The sequence below is a fragment of the Manduca sexta genome, chromosome 25, assembly GCF_014839805.1.
Source record: "Manduca sexta isolate Smith_Timp_Sample1 chromosome 25, JHU_Msex_v1.0, whole genome shotgun sequence".
Lineage (NCBI taxonomy): Eukaryota > Metazoa > Arthropoda > Insecta > Lepidoptera > Sphingidae > Manduca > Manduca sexta.
Window position 1 is genome coordinate 5939557 of NC_051139.1, and position 18029 is coordinate 5957585.

General features: G+C 34.2%; 1 protein-coding gene across 8 annotated transcripts; it reads left to right on the plus strand.

The window, feature by feature from the left end:
- Positions 1-1404: 1404 nt before the first annotated feature.
- On the plus strand, positions 1405-18023 carry LOC115444965 (sodium/hydrogen exchanger 7). Of its 8 annotated transcripts, none has more exons than XM_030170981.2 (16): positions 1405-1884; positions 3489-3644; positions 3973-4133; positions 6638-6853; positions 7279-7352; positions 8052-8193; positions 9072-9177; positions 9829-10031; positions 10814-10925; positions 11526-11685; positions 12304-12355; positions 12953-12982; positions 13978-14043; positions 15436-15624; positions 16199-16282; positions 16636-18023. In XM_030170981.2, exons 1-16 carry the CDS (start codon positions 1656-1658, stop codon positions 16672-16674), a joined length of 2019 nt encoding a protein of 672 aa, XP_030026841.2. In that variant the 5' UTR covers positions 1405-1655; the 3' UTR covers positions 16675-18023. The 8 variants fall into 8 exon arrangements, 7 of the variants coding, with proteins under 7 accessions (XP_030026841.2, XP_030026840.2, XP_030026845.2 ...); XM_030170980.2 differs by lacking the exon at positions 13978-14043 and adding an exon at positions 14429-14503; XM_030170985.2 differs by lacking the exon at positions 13978-14043.
- Positions 18024-18029: the final 6 nt, after the last annotated feature.

Genomic DNA, 18029 nt, shown 5'->3' on the forward strand with positions numbered 1-18029 from the left:
AAAACATGTAGCCACTTTTGAAAAGCACGCGCTAAAGTATAACATAACTAAATTGTGTGGGCGCGTTTGTGACATTGTTTGGGATTGGCAAGTTGGAAAATTTGACATTTTATTTGCTTTTTAATTCGGCATCATAAAGAGGACCAAAGGTAACCATTTGGTTATTTTAAAGTGTACGCAAGCCGACCTTAGCAACATAATATTTGTCTCGTTCTTTTCAACGGTTTTGGCCTATTTGAAAAAATAGGATAAGTATATGAGGGTAATTTAGATTCCTTCTATGCTTGTTCTTGTTCTAAGGGTTTTACAAATAGACGCGTCATAGTCTAACAAAAATGCATATAAAAAAAGCGCACTAATTACTATAGTAGCAGCTCGCATTGATACAGCCCGAATATGCCCGAGTGGACCGGACATAGCCCGAGTGGGCCCGAACGTCAACCACCCCGTCGCGTCGCGTCGCCATGATAGTCGAATAAAATACATTTATTAGTTAAAAAATAAGATAGTGAAAAATAAAATACAAAAAGTTAGTAAGCCGACTAGCCGCGACAGTGGTTTGAGGTTAACTAAGTGAATGTCGGGTAATTACCTTACTTTTGTCTTGCCAGTATTGAGCTCGGACAACGTATCTATGTAATAAAAACATCTTAGATAAAAAGTGTTTGAATCAATAAATGTTTTCCCACTGGGTTGGTTAATTTCTTACCCCAAAAAGTCCTTCCTAATTTCCCCCATCACGTTAAAATCCCATCAAATTTGCGGACAAACCTCCCCTTCGGTAACTATGCACGACGAAAACGACAAAGTGTATAATAGCTCTACCTGTAAAGAGATACTGAGCTTACATGTTTAAAACGCACACTAAACTTAATATTTTAAGTAAAAAAAAAACATTCCATGTATAAGTTTCAATTGTTTTTATTAGTTTTGTTCCACCAATGGATTAGTTCCTTTTGACAACTGCGATTGTTGCTCAGGTGACAAACTCTAACGTGTGACAAATATATTTATTTCTAAGACCTCCTCGAGTTTTTGTGATAAATTTGCGTGTGTAACAAATATAGGAAGCCGTATTTTTGGGTGTAAAAGCCGTAAAATACTGAAACGTACTGTCTCATGGATGTGCACGCGATTAATTCCAAATATCATAAAAGGCATAAAAAGCAACAGTAACTTAAGCTTCTATTAAAGTCCTGCCGAGGCACAACTATGCGTTCCATTGGGCAGGCTGTCAATACAGGATCGGCAGATTTTATTTTATAAAAAAAATGTAAACGGGCAACCGGCTGGTTGTCTGACGAACACGATCCATTGAACAACAAAGCAAAATGCTGAAGATGTTAACGAGATTATTGAAAAATTCGGAACGCAACTATTGACATAACGACGAATTTCGTTTGATTTTCGTTTTGCCTTGGTTTTGCCATACTACTTTGCGATTGTGTCACTGTGTGTGTTGTGGACTGTCATGGTGTATTGACTATTGACCATTTTTCACGACGGAAAATATAATTTTCAAAGTCATATCCATGTAATGTGTGATTAGTTAATTACCGTCGTTAATATAACTAATTTAACAATTACGCTCTATAATTAATAGTGGGAAGATTGACTTGAAATGATATAATTAAAGCTGTATCGACATAAAAATCATGAATCCTATCCTGGGTTTCGTTTCTTTTCTTTTTTATTTTGTAGCTGTATGTCAGGGATCAGGCACGGATATTGAGTTAGATGCGAAAGCGACGTTGTTACATCGAATAGACAGTTTGAATCTGTTGATATATACATGTCTTCTTACTCTGACCGTTCTTACTATATGGGTTTTCAAGCACCGTCGAGTCAGCTGGCTTCATGAAACAGGACTGGCCGTAATATATGGTATGTATTTTGGGATTATTCTATAACCTAATCCATAAAAGGAACCTATTTCTGTTTTGTGTTTCTTTAAATGTCATGTGATTCTATCGCCTTGAGAATTATCCCTGAACACTTAATACATTTTTACTATACAATTTATCTATACTAGTTTTTTTTTAATTTTTCTTCCAATTTCATGTGGTCAAGATACAATTAATATAAAAGCCAGTACATATATGAAATAGTTATTGTTTATTGTATGATAACAATGTTTGTGTATTTATTGCAGCCTGTAATGTAACATTGCAAAATGACAAAACCTCCTTTACTTCCTAGGATTTATTCTATTGATTTTATTTTACAGTGAATTTAATGATGCCTAAAAAAACCTAATTATATTAGCTATATGTGTGATTTTTAACACAGTTGATCATCAATAGTTCATTCATTCTGATGTAGCAATCATGAGTAAAAACATCTTTAGACTAGCAGAATCCATGTGAAGCTCCAATTCATCATCTACATCTGAGACTTGGTTTATTAAAAGGTTTTTTTTACTCATTTCATAATAGTCTTTGTTTATTTATAGTTTGTCCACCATGAGGTGAAATGTCCTAACTATACTGTTAAAATTAGTATAAGCCCTGTAACAGTTGTCATTCAAAACATGCCTATAAAATTTTGTATTTTCAAAAGTACAATGTGTGTTATAAAAAATATCACATATTATTGATGCAACTGCAGTAATAGTAATGCATTATTACTGTATTATCACCCCAAACACATGTTCAATCAATGCTACTCCAAGGGCAGCACTTTTAGGGGGTAGTAACATAGAAAGAAATCAAAATTTGAACTTTATTCTTTCAAATTTTGTTGCACGTATCAATAACTAGCAGGTGGGGGATCTTAATTTTTCTTGCTCGACTGTTTCGAGATGCAAATATTGGGTTCATCCCTTGCAAATAATACCCACATGGCACCACTGTCTGAAAAAAAACCAGTCATTTTGTATTAAATATTAAAATATATGTTCTGATCTTTATGAGGAAACTAAATAATTAAAATTATGTATTTTATTTTTATTAAGGTAAATAAAAATATAAATTTAAAGACACAATATTTAATCCCTATCAGATCTACTTATTTTATGACTAATAAATACTTTAAAAACAAAAATAATAATTTTATTTGGCTAATATTTTCTCTATCCTTCATATAGCTCTCAAAGTTAGTCCAGACAAATAACCAAACATATATTCTGTTTTAGCCAACCGGCAATAGCCTAGTTGGGTGTGGAATGGACTGCCAGACGAATGTCCGCAGGTTCAAATCCCAAGGGCACACATCTCTGACTTTTCTAAAAAATCATGTGTGTATTCTTTGTGAATTTATCATTCGCTTTAACGGTGAAGGAAAACATCGTGAGGAAACCTGCACATCTGAGAAGTTCTCTATAGGAATTTCGAAGGTGTGTGAAGTCTACCAATCCGCACTAGGCCAGCGTGGTGGACTAAGACCTAATCCCTCTCAGTAGTACAGGAGGCCCGTGCTCAGCAGTGGGCAAGTATATAATACAGGGCTGATATTATTATTTTTTTTATTATTTATTCTGTTTTACACAGGTCTGATTGTGGGTGCAATAATTCGCTATGCGGGCAGTTCAAATCACATCACCTACATTGATGTGTCCCCTAATGTGGACACAAAGTACAACTTGTCTGTACCACCAGACATGTTACGTTTCCACTTTCCTGATAAGATTCCAATATCACCTGGAGGTAAGATTTATATATATATAAATAATAACAATTTGCTTATCTTTTTTAAATCTTGATTACAGACATGACTCACAACTTGCAGTTCTGTAATAACCCAAACATCTTTGGTTGAGGAAAATAATTATACATTCACCTGGTGCCACTGCTGCAATCCATTTATATTGCATATCACAAACTATGATTTTTTTACAGAAACACTTAATCCCAGTTATACATTGTGTAGGAACAAGTAGCATTAAATTGGTAATCAAATCTGTCTTTAAACTGTGGTAGCTTTCAAATAATTATTGTATTAATTATTCATTATGTATTGTAAAATTTTATGCAGATGCTCCAGTGCCAAACAAGACCTACGCCTACAGCTTTAGAGGAGAAATAGTCAATGTGGAACAGAACGAAATAGATTTGAAGGCAACATTTGATCCTGAGATATTCTTTAACATTATTCTACCTCCTATTATATTTCATGCTGGATACTGTCTTAAGAGGGTAAGCTCCTGCTATGTTTATTTAACATTCTTGAAGTAATTAAAGCATAAGCCTTTGGTCACAGCTTCATCTGTATAAGTGTTTGAATTATGGCAATATTTTTAGAACCTCTTTCAATTGTAATCCCTGTAAATTATAATATAAATAAAATAACTTACTAATTATTTCTTATTGTACTATTATAGATGATTAGTTACGGTAACAAAATAATGTGTATTTATATTTTGCTATATTATTAAAAGTGTGTAACACTGGCACAGCTAAAAGGAAAATACCGAACAAAACAGGTTACAGTTATATGCTTTTTTGATAGGTAGATATCTTAACATTCGTGCAACATGGGAAAACAGGAAAGAATGATCGAAATAAAGAAATATAAAACCCACATCCTTATCAGAATATACTCAAATATCAAAACAAGTATTGATTGAAAACATGCAAATTTAAATAATGTAGTTTTTACATGGTGAACATTTCTCGTTAAACTTCGTATTTTGCCTTTTAAAATATAGATAAAGTATTTTAATCAGATCCATATTATTACTACAGGTTTTTCCACTTATTAGATTAAGATAAACTCAGCCACAAAAACAACTGAACATTTCCGAATCTTCAAATCGCCTAATTTACTCTTCACCAAAAAAGTTTATTTTTATAAGGGATAATATTGTTTAATTAAACTTAACATAATATGTAACAAGCTTAAGATTTTGATAATATGTTTAGTTGTTTTTAGGTGACTGTAAAGAGGTGTGATTTAAAAAAAAATTAACCATATTATTGTTACATGCTTATTCAATTTAACAATGTGTTTACGAATTAATGACTCTTATTTAAAACGTATATTTTACCACTTTATAGAGATCTTATTAGAAGAGATATTATATATATTCATATAAATAACTTACAATACTTATATACATTTATCGAAGGTCACATCTGTAAAGCGTGTAATCGTCAGCGGTAAAGTAAAATATCTGGCAATATTTATTCTGCCCAGAACTACTATTATCGGTTGTCTTAAATTTATGTAGTAGTACGATGACAAAATCTGCCTTAAAATTGGATCAAAACCTTAATAAATCATGTATTAAGTCATCATTTTTATAAAATTTCATATAAGTATACTATACCGTTATTATAATGAGTAAATTTAGGGGCGTATTAAAATCAATCTGACTTTGTGCGGGATCTGAAAAAGACTTTTAACATATTGTACAATTTAATTTAAAAAAAAAAAACACTGTCATTTAAGTGATTGTTCTCAAATGCGTTAAATAAATATTAGTCAGCTGTAAAAATTCGTCAATTGTTATGACTTATCTTAATTTCTGTATTATAAATACCAACGACCTTAAGATGCTCTCTTTAATTTGTCAGCTTCTCAGCTGATATCGCAATTTAGAGTGAAACCGAGTGGCATTCTAACGGCCCTTAGATTATTATACAGAACCTTTCACCTCGACATCTTTTGCAAAATTAATATCACAAGACAAAATGGAAAATGTCGGTTAATAAGACTTTGTAAGCAACATAAATGCCGACTTAATTATGTAACGTTTTTCATATCGTTCGCTCTCGAGCAAAACACCATGGGCGCATGATTGTGATATCTGATGTATATCTATGGGTAATTGCATCATAATTTGACATCGCATGTTTCGTCATAATCAACGTTTACCTTCGTTCTAGAGCGTTGCCTGTGCCGGTGTTTGTAATCGATTTGTATTGCAATAAATTTATCGTTAAAAACTGAACGGACTAATTTCTAAAAATTAACTACATTTATAGTATAAATAAGTTTTTTTTTATCAGGGAAACTTTATCAAAATCTAATGTAACATTAATTATGTATTGCAAATAAATCGATAAAATTACTCGAAGAATCCAAATAAGGAAACCAGTAACAAAGATTCTATTTTAGATTAGGACTTCGCGGTCACACAATAAATATTTTTATTATCTGAAAAATTGCATGAGATGCTCGGAATTGCGATCCAGACCATTCAAGGATATATGCATAGTACACTTACTACTTATGAATTCATCTTTTAACGATATTGTTTTATGATGCCCCAGCTCAACGATGCTTCTTATCTTGCTTAAGGAAACTATTAAATCATTCTTGAATCACACAAAGACGTATCTTTCTAAAAATACCGTATCGTCGCTTTACTGTACTCATTAATTGACACATACAAAAGTATGAATTAAACCAAATTCAATTTTAGTTATATTGTTTCCTCTATATCATCATAGATATAATTTTATTCTTAAAATCAAGTACGTTAAATATTAAATTATGTTCAGGGCGTTGATGATTTTTTGTCATTAGTGAATTCTTGCAGTAAATCGACGGTATGCTCCCGGACTTTACGTGTTCGATTCTCAAGCAGCATTAGAAGTAACATTACCAGGAATATAAAGTATAAACTACAAAACTTTATCTCTTTTTACGATATAAAATCATTTACACATGTCTCATACATATTATTTTGTTGTAGAAATATTTCTTCCGCAACTTGGGAGCCATTTTGACATTCGCGATGGTTGGTACTGCTTTGTCGGCTCTAGTCATCGGATCTCTGATGTACGGGTGTGTTCAACTGATGCCAGCGTCGTTGGCAGCGAGTTTCACTTTCCTGGACACCCTGTATTTTGGTGCATTGATCTCGCCCACCGACCCTTTGACTGTTCTTGCCATATTTTCACAATTGAAGGTATGAAATAGTTTTAAAACGATTGAATGCCTTAAAATTTTATGATTGTGTTTCGTACATGTTATATTTAATTAGGTTTCGTGGCGCCCGCATGAAAATGTTTTCCTCGAGTCAATGTTCCATTACCTACTGCGCATGATTAATCAGGAGATAGCGTAGAATCCTCTATTCAAATTGGCTGTAAAACTATACTTACACGATGCTCTAAGTGCACTTGTATGGTAGCGTAACGACAGGCCGCAATGAGACATCCATAGTATTGGAATTGAATATGTTATAGCTGATTTTTTCCGTAAATAATAAGTGATTATATTTTATATCTATACATTTACGTGTTAAAAGAAAAATACATAAAATGTATTTAATATGGCTAAAAAATATGGATGCTGTGAAGTTATTTGCACAATTGAAATTATGTGTTTCAGGTGGATGTGAATTTATACGCGATGATATTCGGAGAGAGCGTGCTCAATGACGCCGTTGCCTTGGTGCTCAGCGGGTAATTTACGCGTTTTACTTTTGTTAATGAAATATGTATCGTAGGCTGTAAGGCATAAGGGTCTACCCATGTATGTGTCTTTACTTTTCAGAAGATATAAAAACATCTTTTATATTATATATTTTTTATTTAATAAATAATTAAAATATTATAATATACACAATACTATAATAATCATTCTCTCTCTCGATAATACTGGGACTGAACAGCATAATAAAAAGCATAAACAAGCAGTTTAGTTTTTAATATTGTAGCTTATCACTCTATGGACCTATTTTATAATTTTCAACAAAATGCTCACTACTTAATGTATTAGACAGGTAATATAGATAGTACTCATTTGATATCCATCATACAATATGAGAGCAAAGAAATTTACAGTACGACGTTTATGTTTTTATATTTAATTTGACTAGCATTTACTCAGACACCGTCAAACAAAAGTCTCCTTAATCCTGTTTTACGATAGATAGGTATGTGTCACGCGATTTTAACCTTAATTATCAAGCGAGTAATATGTTCGTCTGTTATTCAGTTATATATAAATTAGAAATCAATTAGTCAGAACTCTATAGTTGCGAAAAATTTAATATGGAATAATTTATGCAAAATAGTACTCTGTTATATTATTATTTGAATTATATAAAATTACAATTTAATTATATGATGAAATTGTAATATTTTTTTTATCATTTACAGAGCTATACAAAACTACGAAACACGATACTCTAAAGATGGCGGATTCGAAATAACGGCATTTTTGGGTGCGATCGGCGATTTCATAGGAATCTTCAGTCTTTCTCTACTCGTCGGTGCTTTCATGGGCTGTTTGACTGCATTGATATCCTTTGCAAAATATGTGTCTTTATATGTTTAGTATTACGGGTACATACTAACAAAATATTCACAAAATAGTTTCCACGGAGTAAATTGCTGGAATATAAAATAGCCTATTAGTTATCCAGGTTATGCTCTATCCATGTACTAAATTTCATCCAACTCCGTCCAGCGGTTTACCTACTTCTACAACAAACCTTTAACCATTTTCACAAACATTTGAATTTTATTATTATTATTTATTATCAAGCAGGCAGTTTGTTCAACTGATAGCCTGTATCGTGCAATTCTCAATTACGGTTTCACTTCCGAGCAAAATATTAATCAAGTTCGTTCTTAAACCTGTTCACGTTTTCTGCTGTAATAACATCCTGTGGGAGTTTGTTCCACGCTCTTACCACTCTGTTCGTCAAGAAATGCATAGGTGGTTTGTTATTGGACAAGATGGAGAATAGTTTTTGTTATGGCCCCTGAGACGAACATTAATAATATTAATATCAGGGCTCGAGCCTCCTCTACTACTGAGAGGAGTTATACCTTAGCCCACCACGCTGGCCTAGTGCGGTTTGGTAGACTTCACACACCCTGAAAATTCCTTTAGAGAACATCTCAGGTGTGCATGTTTCCTCACGATGTTTTCCTTCACCGTTACAGCAAGCGATAATTCATAAAGACACACACACATAACTTTAGAAAAATCAGAGGTGTGTGCCCTTGGGATTTGAACCTGCGGACATTCGTCTCGGCAGTCCGTTCCACAACCAACTTATCGCCAACTTATATAACTTATTAACCAGGTTATCGCCACTTTTAGACGAACATTGGTGCCTTATAATTAATACCTAAGATAGAATAAAATATGTTTCCTTAACTGCACAACACATGACGAAGTTCACGCACGTCCGCGAGTGGCCGCTGCTGGAGTCGGCGCTGTTCGTGCTCATGTCGTACGCCGCCTTCCTCATCGCGGAGGTCTTCGAGCTCACAGGTTGGAACAATAATTAGACAGCGGTGTGTACTCATTATCCAATGCGTGAAGTGATCGGAATCAATGCCAATTTTATACTTCCGTAACTAAAGGCCAGTTAGGTATATGCCAGCCCGCGGTGCCTATTTTGCGGGACCAAAAAATAAATAAGATTCCCGATTGCGACTATGACGCCATCTAGGCCGCTGCGGCCTCTAGGCACTGAAAGTACATGTATACTCATGTAACCAAAAATATATATTTTTTAAATATTTTTGAATGAGACAGCGGTACATCTGTGCCTACATTCATGCCGTAGATAAGCAAGCTCACGTAAGATATACTGCTTCACTACATAATATAAAACAAATCTGCTTTCTCTGTCCCTATGTGTGCTCAAATCTTTAAAACTACGCAACGGATTTTGATGCGGTTTTTTTAATAGATAGAGTGATTCAAGAGGAAGGTTTATATGTATAATAATAACATCCATTAAATAGTCAGCATTGCACCCGTGCGAAGCCGGGGCGGGTCGCTAGTTGTTTATATAAGATTTGATTCGTATCACCCCCCCCCCCCCCCTCCGCCTCACATATCGCTTGATATAGTTACAATTTTACGCCCTTTTATCGAATCAATTCGCTTAAATATCGCCCTTATTTACCCTTCCAGGTGTGGTGGCGGTGCTGTTCTGCGGCATATGTCAGGCGCACTACACATACAACAACTTGTCGTCGGACTCGCGCAACCGCACCAAGCAGCTGTTCGAGCTGTTGAACTTTCTGGCCGAAAACTTCATATTCACGTACATAGGCGTCTCGATGTTCACTTTCCCGAAACATCACTTCGATCCGTGGTTCATCATCGCTGGTTTTGTATCCTTTACATGTGTTTAGTGTGGTCATTGATAGTTTTAACAAAGGCATTTAGTGGAAACTAGTTTTAATTAGAGAAAACGCGTTGTAACTGAGAACGGGTTTTGTAACATATAGATAGATGATAATTCTTTATTGTACTCTACATAAGTAAAAGAAAAAACATATACAAATTAACTATAGTGCAACAATAGGCGGAATTATTGCTAAGAGAAGTTGGAGTGTGGGTTTATTGATATTTAATTACTTGGGAGATGTACATCATATTTAATCTAAGTGAACGTCGTGTTTTAGTTAGTAATATAGAATTTCGTAATGCGTTCTCGGTTTCTGCGTCAGAGTGCGTTAGGATTCCAGTTATTTTTAAGTTGAGAGGAAACATGTAAGTATCGATCAGAGAGGAGGTATAGGCATAGTCATATTATTCTAGAAAATTCCAAAATAAAAAAGACGTAGGTAATAATATATGTCGAAGAGTCGAGTACTTTGAAGTATTACCAGTCTCGACTCGTTGGAGAGGCAGCTGCGAGTAGAAATAAGACGCTCTGTCACGTGATGTCGATCGGTATTCAAATTTTGAGTCCTAACTTACTCATTGTTCTTTACGTAGTAAAACAGTATATTCGATATCGTTACCTACATGTAAGGGTTCATAATTCTTTCATAATGTTTACATTAAAAAGTACAATCACCAATTTAATACATTTTTTTTGTCATAATTTTTAAATAGTAAACTAAAATAAGTGGATGTTTCCAAGAATGTTCCTTAACGTCAGACATAGATAACGTCGACTCTCGGCCGCGCTATCAACATCTACCCGCTTTCGTTTCTGCTGAATCTGGGACGCAAGCCGCCCATACCCATGAACTTCCAACACATGCTGTTCTTCTCAGGTATGTGAAATAAAATAAAACTAGCACAATTAAAATTAAACTATTTTTCGAATTTTATTGCGGTTTTCATATTTCAATTTTCTCCCGACGTTGACCGGGTGACCAACACCTCAGACCACTCCGTGACCACGAAGGCTGCAAAGTCTTCGAAACGTCGGGAAAAAATTAGGATATAAAAACCGCGATAAAATCCGAAAAATAGTTTAATTTTAATATCTAACATTCGCGTCAACATAAAAAATCACAATAGTTTTAATGATTGCACAAATTAGATTTTGCTCGTGGATCAGTCTGCATTGGGGCTGCAAAACCTTAGCCGGGATTGAGCCAATAAAAAAGTATTTGCCAAATAAGTGCAATGGTTTCGTTAGGTTATATTACGTACGCGGTAAGTACCGCTCCGAGATCTCGGGCACAAATTCAGTGTCAGCCATTCAGGTTCAATCAGTAACACCCCGGAGTCTGTAATTTATGCTCTATATCACTATTTACTCGCCCCATCACATCATCAGTGGGTGCCCTGGTTGCCTCTGCCTATTGGTTCCTAGACACGTGATGTGTGTGTTTATATTGTCTCTAATCCATGCGACAATGCCGTAGGTCTGCGCGGCGCGATGTCGTTCGCGCTGGCGATCCGCAACACGGTGTCGGAGGCGCGGCAGGCGATGCTCACCACCACGTCGCTGATCGTCATCGCCACCGTGGTGCTGCAGGGCGGCGCCGCCACGCACGCGCTCGCCTACCTGCGCATACCTACAGGGTCTGTTGTGTTATATCTGCGTCCTATACTGTAATAGACTATGGAGTCTGAGCTGACATGATGAATTTTTGTTTATTATTTTTCATATAAAATCACACAGTAAATATTATTACTATCCTATAAGAAATTAACATATTATAAGCCTTTGAATTTCGTTAGAAAAGATAAGTGTCAAAAACCGAGAAAAGAGACGCAATATGCGCACGTGACGTCATCGGGAATTACGATGCGACCGTAAAAGAGACATAGAACGATATTCCCACAACGCGCCCACTCCTGCACGTTGCAATGTTTAAACGTAAATAAGTGACTCGTTTCTTAGTAAATTTTAATGCAGTTTTCACAGAAGGACTTGATTTTAATTCTATTTGCGTGTACATATAAAATTATGTATAAAATCAAAAATAGAAAACTACTCTATTGAGACTATGGGCTTATCCAATAATATATTGACTTAGTTATCCTAAATTTAACTAGTACTATTATATTGAAATACTTAATAAAATGGTTTTTTATGACATTTTAAGATAGTATCACTATCACATATGAATACACACGTGTACATAAATCATTAACTGATTTATCTGTAATCTAATTCATTTAATCTAATCTTTCCAGGCAAGGGCAAAGCGATGAGAATGAAGCGTTGCCTTACCGTGACGTCAGAAGTGTAAGTATTTGTAAACATCACATTCTGTATCTACTTAATCTCTACACAATGTTTATTTCGACACTACACTTTAAATATATTAGCACTATAGCTAAGATACTACGCATATAGGTTAACTTTAGACGTATACCTTTTTTAATTATTTTGGCATTAGTAAAATATTAAAATAATATATTTTAAGTTAGTTAAAGTATTTCCGACTGTATTTACGCTTTCCCCACTTCCTGTGTTCGCCTTCGTTAACAATTTGTGTTGCTTTACATCGTTTCTCGTGTTTGTTCTAACAAAGTGCTTCGTGTAGTGTCTTCCTTCATATCACTGCACATATACAAATAGGTGAATGGATGCAATAGTGTAACATACTCGTCACATGATGTCAGTACGAGCTTATAAGCAGAAATAGTTAACATTAACATCCATTTTTAGCGTATAAATTGTTCGAATACAAAAAAAAAATTAGCAAAAGCGGTTTCATGACAATTATACGCATTTACAATTGACGCCAGTGTGGGTAAAGGCGCCACTCGATTCGTACAGGCGACTTAGTGTTACTCACAGCAGTGGCGGCATGTAATTAATGAGCAATTGTTGTGGCAGCTCTACCAGGCCACGGACACCGGTGGACCGGTACGTATATACAGCTTACGTACGCACACAAAGTGTGCACTTAATGGGCTTTTTATGTACATTTATCGCGCTTCCTTCTAATTACAAATTTTCCTCGATGTTTTTACAATTTATGTACTCGTATATAGGGTGTTTCAATAACTAATATACTGGGATTAAAATTCAAGTCCATCTAAATTAAGCCTTAAAAAAGTTATATAGTAACTTTCCAGTTTTAATTCTTGTGCAGTAAATATGATTCAGTAGATAAAAGTATCTTATTTTAGTGGTTTCTAGCTTAAGGAATAAGGCTAAAATATAATATGTGACCGCCATGTTCTATTCTCTGAAAATCGACTATTTATTGTTTTTAGTTATAGGAGCACCCTATATTATGAACAAAAATTCAATAAACATAATATGAATTATATAATTAAGGAAAATTTGCAATATTGTTGTCATATTATAATATTATTACGCATATCGATATAAAATACTTAAATTTATGTTTGTACCCATATATTTATTTCATAGGTGATTGGAAAACTAATGTGTTGTCCATTCCTAATTCCTATTCGTGGTAGCGTGGTAGGGTTTATTGATATTTCTTTAATGTTAGACGTGCTTTAAAGTCGGCTAGACCCTTGCGGAAATAAAAAAGAATCTGAATAATCTTCATTATTGGCAATAGACTAATAATACTTTTGAATATAACAGCAGTTTTCATTGAGTCAACCAGTTTATCTCTGTACAGAAATGACAGAATTTTTTTGACTAAATTACACTAATTTGAAAACAACTGTTGGAGGAAACATTTAAATTGTTATACACATTAGATACAGAATGCTACATAAACATTGTCGACGTAATATATATCGATCCAATATTTAATCGATTTAACTTTTTCATTGACACCGTAAATGACTTGGTCATTACCAATACCAAAATGTAAAATAGCCATTATTCGGGCCTATGTGTCGAGTTTTCTCTTTATTAAAAATATATTTGTTGTTCAGCCCACCGAACTAGGTTTCGGCCTCAGAAACATGGATGGCACGCAACCGGCTAGTTGCGACAGAGCAGTAAGACTAATATTATAAAATGCACGCAATATTTACTTCACATGTGTTAACTAGCAAGACTAACAATTAACAACGTGTTCCCACTACAAATTACCTTCTCTCTGCACTATTTATAATTAAATTGCATGTTATATTTAAAATCGTACACTTATCGAATACCAGTCTAACATTTTTTTAAAACACTAAAGTATTTTGTAGTGCCAACACTAAGTGCAATGACCTCGGATATATTATAATTTGCATCGTTTCGGTTACGTTTAATCAACAACGCGACGCTGTATAGAATTCTCGAATGTTCTTTAATCGAATCGACGTTCTATCCGGTGTCGTGGTGAGCATGTTACACTCACTTTATGGCTTTCTTTGGTTTCCTTTTAATATCTAGCGAGGCCGCATGGTAGTTAAGTGGTCTAATGGCGCGAAGGAGGTGATTATGCCTTGGCAACTAAACAGTTACGACGTATGTAAAAACATTTTTATATCTATGATTAAGATGTATTTAATAACACAGTTCATGCATGCACACAAGCATGTTATAACGTAGTTACCAGCACTGTATATTGCATTGATTGTTACTACGTTCGTGGCGGTCAGAGAATGATTGACGCGAGGCGGATTTGTCCGAGATATTTTTACTCGACTAGTTATTTTGCATTCATATTAGGTGTAATCGATTAGTGACTTCTACGCATATGCCGGCCACACTTCATACACTGGCCCCACTGTCATGATATTTATGAATATAGCCACATCAATCAGTAAAATCCTAAGGGTTTGCCAATAACTTAAAATTTTAGAAGAATACTGGAATTTTCAGAAAATACTTGGAATCATTATAGATGAATCAATTATCACTTGCGAGGCCTAGCAAAATTTGATAGCTCAAGTTTAAATTTCTGTTAATTATTGAATGCAAAATTATGCTATAGCATAATGGTTAAATTATTTTTAACAAAGATATCAACACATTATCTGCATTCTCTGCGACCGCCACTAATGTAATAACTATCTAAACTATATTCTGATAAAGAAAACTAAATTCAAGCAAATACTGACTTAATTTTCAATTATCTCCGTAGTATATGTTGTATATTTACATATTAGCAAATACATTAAAATTATTTTAATAGAAGACTCTATTTGTTTAAATTTAGTTTTTCTGCTCTGAATATTAAAATGTAACGTGGTTTGATTCATATTGTGACTAGAAAATGTTCCTTTTGTGGTGTTTGTCAACTCACTTTGTAAATGTAAATTAATTCCCATTTAATTGTCCAACTTTATAAATAGCAGTAAATGTAATGTCGTTTTGGAACAAACAAATAAATGAAATAGAATTTAGTTGTAGTGTTTGATAATGCTTTGAACGTGTGATGGTTGTGGCGGCGGCAGGAGACGCCGCACGGCAGCGACGGCGGCGGCGGGCAGAAGGCGCGGCTGGCGCGCGTGTGGGGCGCGGTGGACGCGCGCCTGCTCAAGCCGCTGCTGACGCACGCGCGGCCGCCGCTCACCGACACGCTGCCCGCCTTCATGCGGCCGGTCGCCAGGCTGCTCACCACCACGCACCAGTACACGCAAGGGGTAACTCTACTACATACAACACTATTCATTCTAAATCTTTCTTATTCTACAGGCTTTTATATGACTCATAAAACAAAAGAGGCATGAAAAATGATTTTTAAGGCCATGGGCGTAGCTACCGCCGTATCAGCCGTGCCAGCGATACGGGCCCCGTGCTTTGGGGCCCCTCTTGGCCCATACCTACATGAAACTAAGCGGGCGCCCAAAAGTTCTCGCTGCTCTGAAGAGCCCCCAACAAATATAGATATAGTGCCTATGGCAAGCTACTTTACTGTCTAAGACGTTATTACAAAATAACGTCCTAATAAAACCGGCTAATGCATAGCTGTACAATTATATCCGATACATATGCAATCTTACTTTTATATAATTTATTATGCAATTGTTTTTCATCCCAAATTAATAAATAAAAACGCTTTTATAATTATTTTCATACTATATCCGCTTAAAAAAATATTCATTTTGTAGGGACACACATCTGTAGAACAAGAATAAAACTATAAAAAAGCATAGCAGTATAAGCCTAAATTCAGAAATAAGCCAATGTTTATATAACGATATGTTTGATTTCCAGGATAGCACATTACGCCGAACGGATTCTGACTCTGATCTTTGCATTGACGAACCTCAAGCCATGCCTACGAGCATTGACCCACAGGTAAACTAAGTTCAGCTGTCTATTTTTATATGTTTATAAAACATTTTGTTCAAAATTGTATTCCTTTTCCATATTATTATTGTTTTAATGCTTTAAAGTTTTTACATTTTTTGCCTTATTGTAAAGTGCTCCAAAACACTATAATTTTCTAAACAAAAACCTAAAGATTTTTTTCAATCCTAGTTTTTAAGTATTTTACGAAAAATATTTAAAAAATATCATTTTTAAATATTTTTCGTTAAATATTTTTCATAATTTTACAAGTTTAATTAATATATATTTTTAAGTATTATTAATGTTGAAGTATTATCCGTTAAGTATACATATTTATTACCTTATTTTTTTGGTTGCAGCTATCAATTAATGTTCGGAATGGATATGGGCATGTCTGAGCTTTTTAGCGTTTGTGATCCTCAACTGTGATATGAGTTTCTCTATGTAGCATATAGGAAAAGAATGATTAATAGGAAATTTTTAATTATTGCACGCAGCAATTATGGCCTGGAGTCGTGGACACGCGGATTTCTGTTGAAGGTATCACTGGGAGTAATATCTAGACGATTGACGTGAGAAAGGATTACTGAAATAAACGCCTCGATAATGCAAAGAGTAAACTAAATCACTTTTCACGCTCGATACAACGCAAACAAATGTTTATATCCTCATGGCCAGTGAAAATGATTGAAATTGAATTTATTTTTGTGTAGTTAATAAGTACACGTGTCTTGTTTCACTTATTGATGTGATATTGATGTAATCTTATATCTGATTCTGCGACAGGGATAAAGAATCTTCAATAGACATATTTAGTAAATAATATAAACAATACAAATGTATGTATTGTTGCGAGAGTCGTGTATATAGAACTCTCAACAGCTATATTTCGGAGTTAGTATTCACATCTGTATCATTTGTTTCCATTAGCAAAAAAAATTATTTTTAGTGATTGTCGGAGTTAGTGTGCAGTTAAATAGATTCATGCCATGTAGACTTGAATGGTAAAATTAAGTAGTACAACGAACTTTGTTTCATTCAGCGACTTGCTAGTATTTCTTATAATAAAATTAGCTATGTTTTATTTCAAAGCATGTATTCGTCGCATCAAAGCAAAACGTAACGCATTTTATTCTGCTATAGCTTGCAATGTGGTACTTCTTATTATAAAAAAGGTTAAATTGATCCTCATCTATTTATTGTTATCCATCAAATGGGCTATTTTTTTAAACTATTGGAAAGGTATAAATCGTTTTGTTATTTTTCGATTAACTTATTGAATATTATTTATCACAGACTATAGTATTACTTTGAAATTCTCATATGTACATATTACTAAAGGCAAGGTTTGTAAAACCATCTATTTAAATGAACTGCTTTTATTGATGTATGTAATTGTGTATTTACTATACCAATATTTTGTCATCATTATTCTGACATAAGTTGTTTCGTCTAAATGTAATGGGGCTACCAGTGGCTAATTCCACTGGTAAAGAATCTTTAGCGGCAAGTTACAAATTTCAAGAAATTTGCTTTTGTAATAAAATTTCAATTTATCACTATTTCATATTGTTATTAGCAACCTTTAGCGTACATTTTTTATTATTAACAAATACAAAGTAAATTTTCTGAATTCCATATTATTTTTCAAAGATGAATGTGAACACATCTTTCATTCATTTTATTTTCCAGTGTAATGTTTTCTTACCAAAAAATGTTTCTATGACTAATAAATTTTTTCTTGAAATTACTA

Coding starts and splice junctions, on each gene's coding strand:
- LOC115444965 (XM_030170980.2), top strand. CDS start 1,656: ATGAATCCTATCCTGGGTTTCGTTTCTTTTCTTTTTTATTTTGTAGCT. Junction 12,983..14,428: donor CCACGGACACCGGTGGACCG/GTACGTATATAC, acceptor TTTAATATCTAG/CGAGGCCGCATGGTAGTTAA. Junction 15,625..16,198: donor CGCACCAGTACACGCAAGGG/GTAACTCTACTA, acceptor TTTGATTTCCAG/GATAGCACATTACGCCGAAC.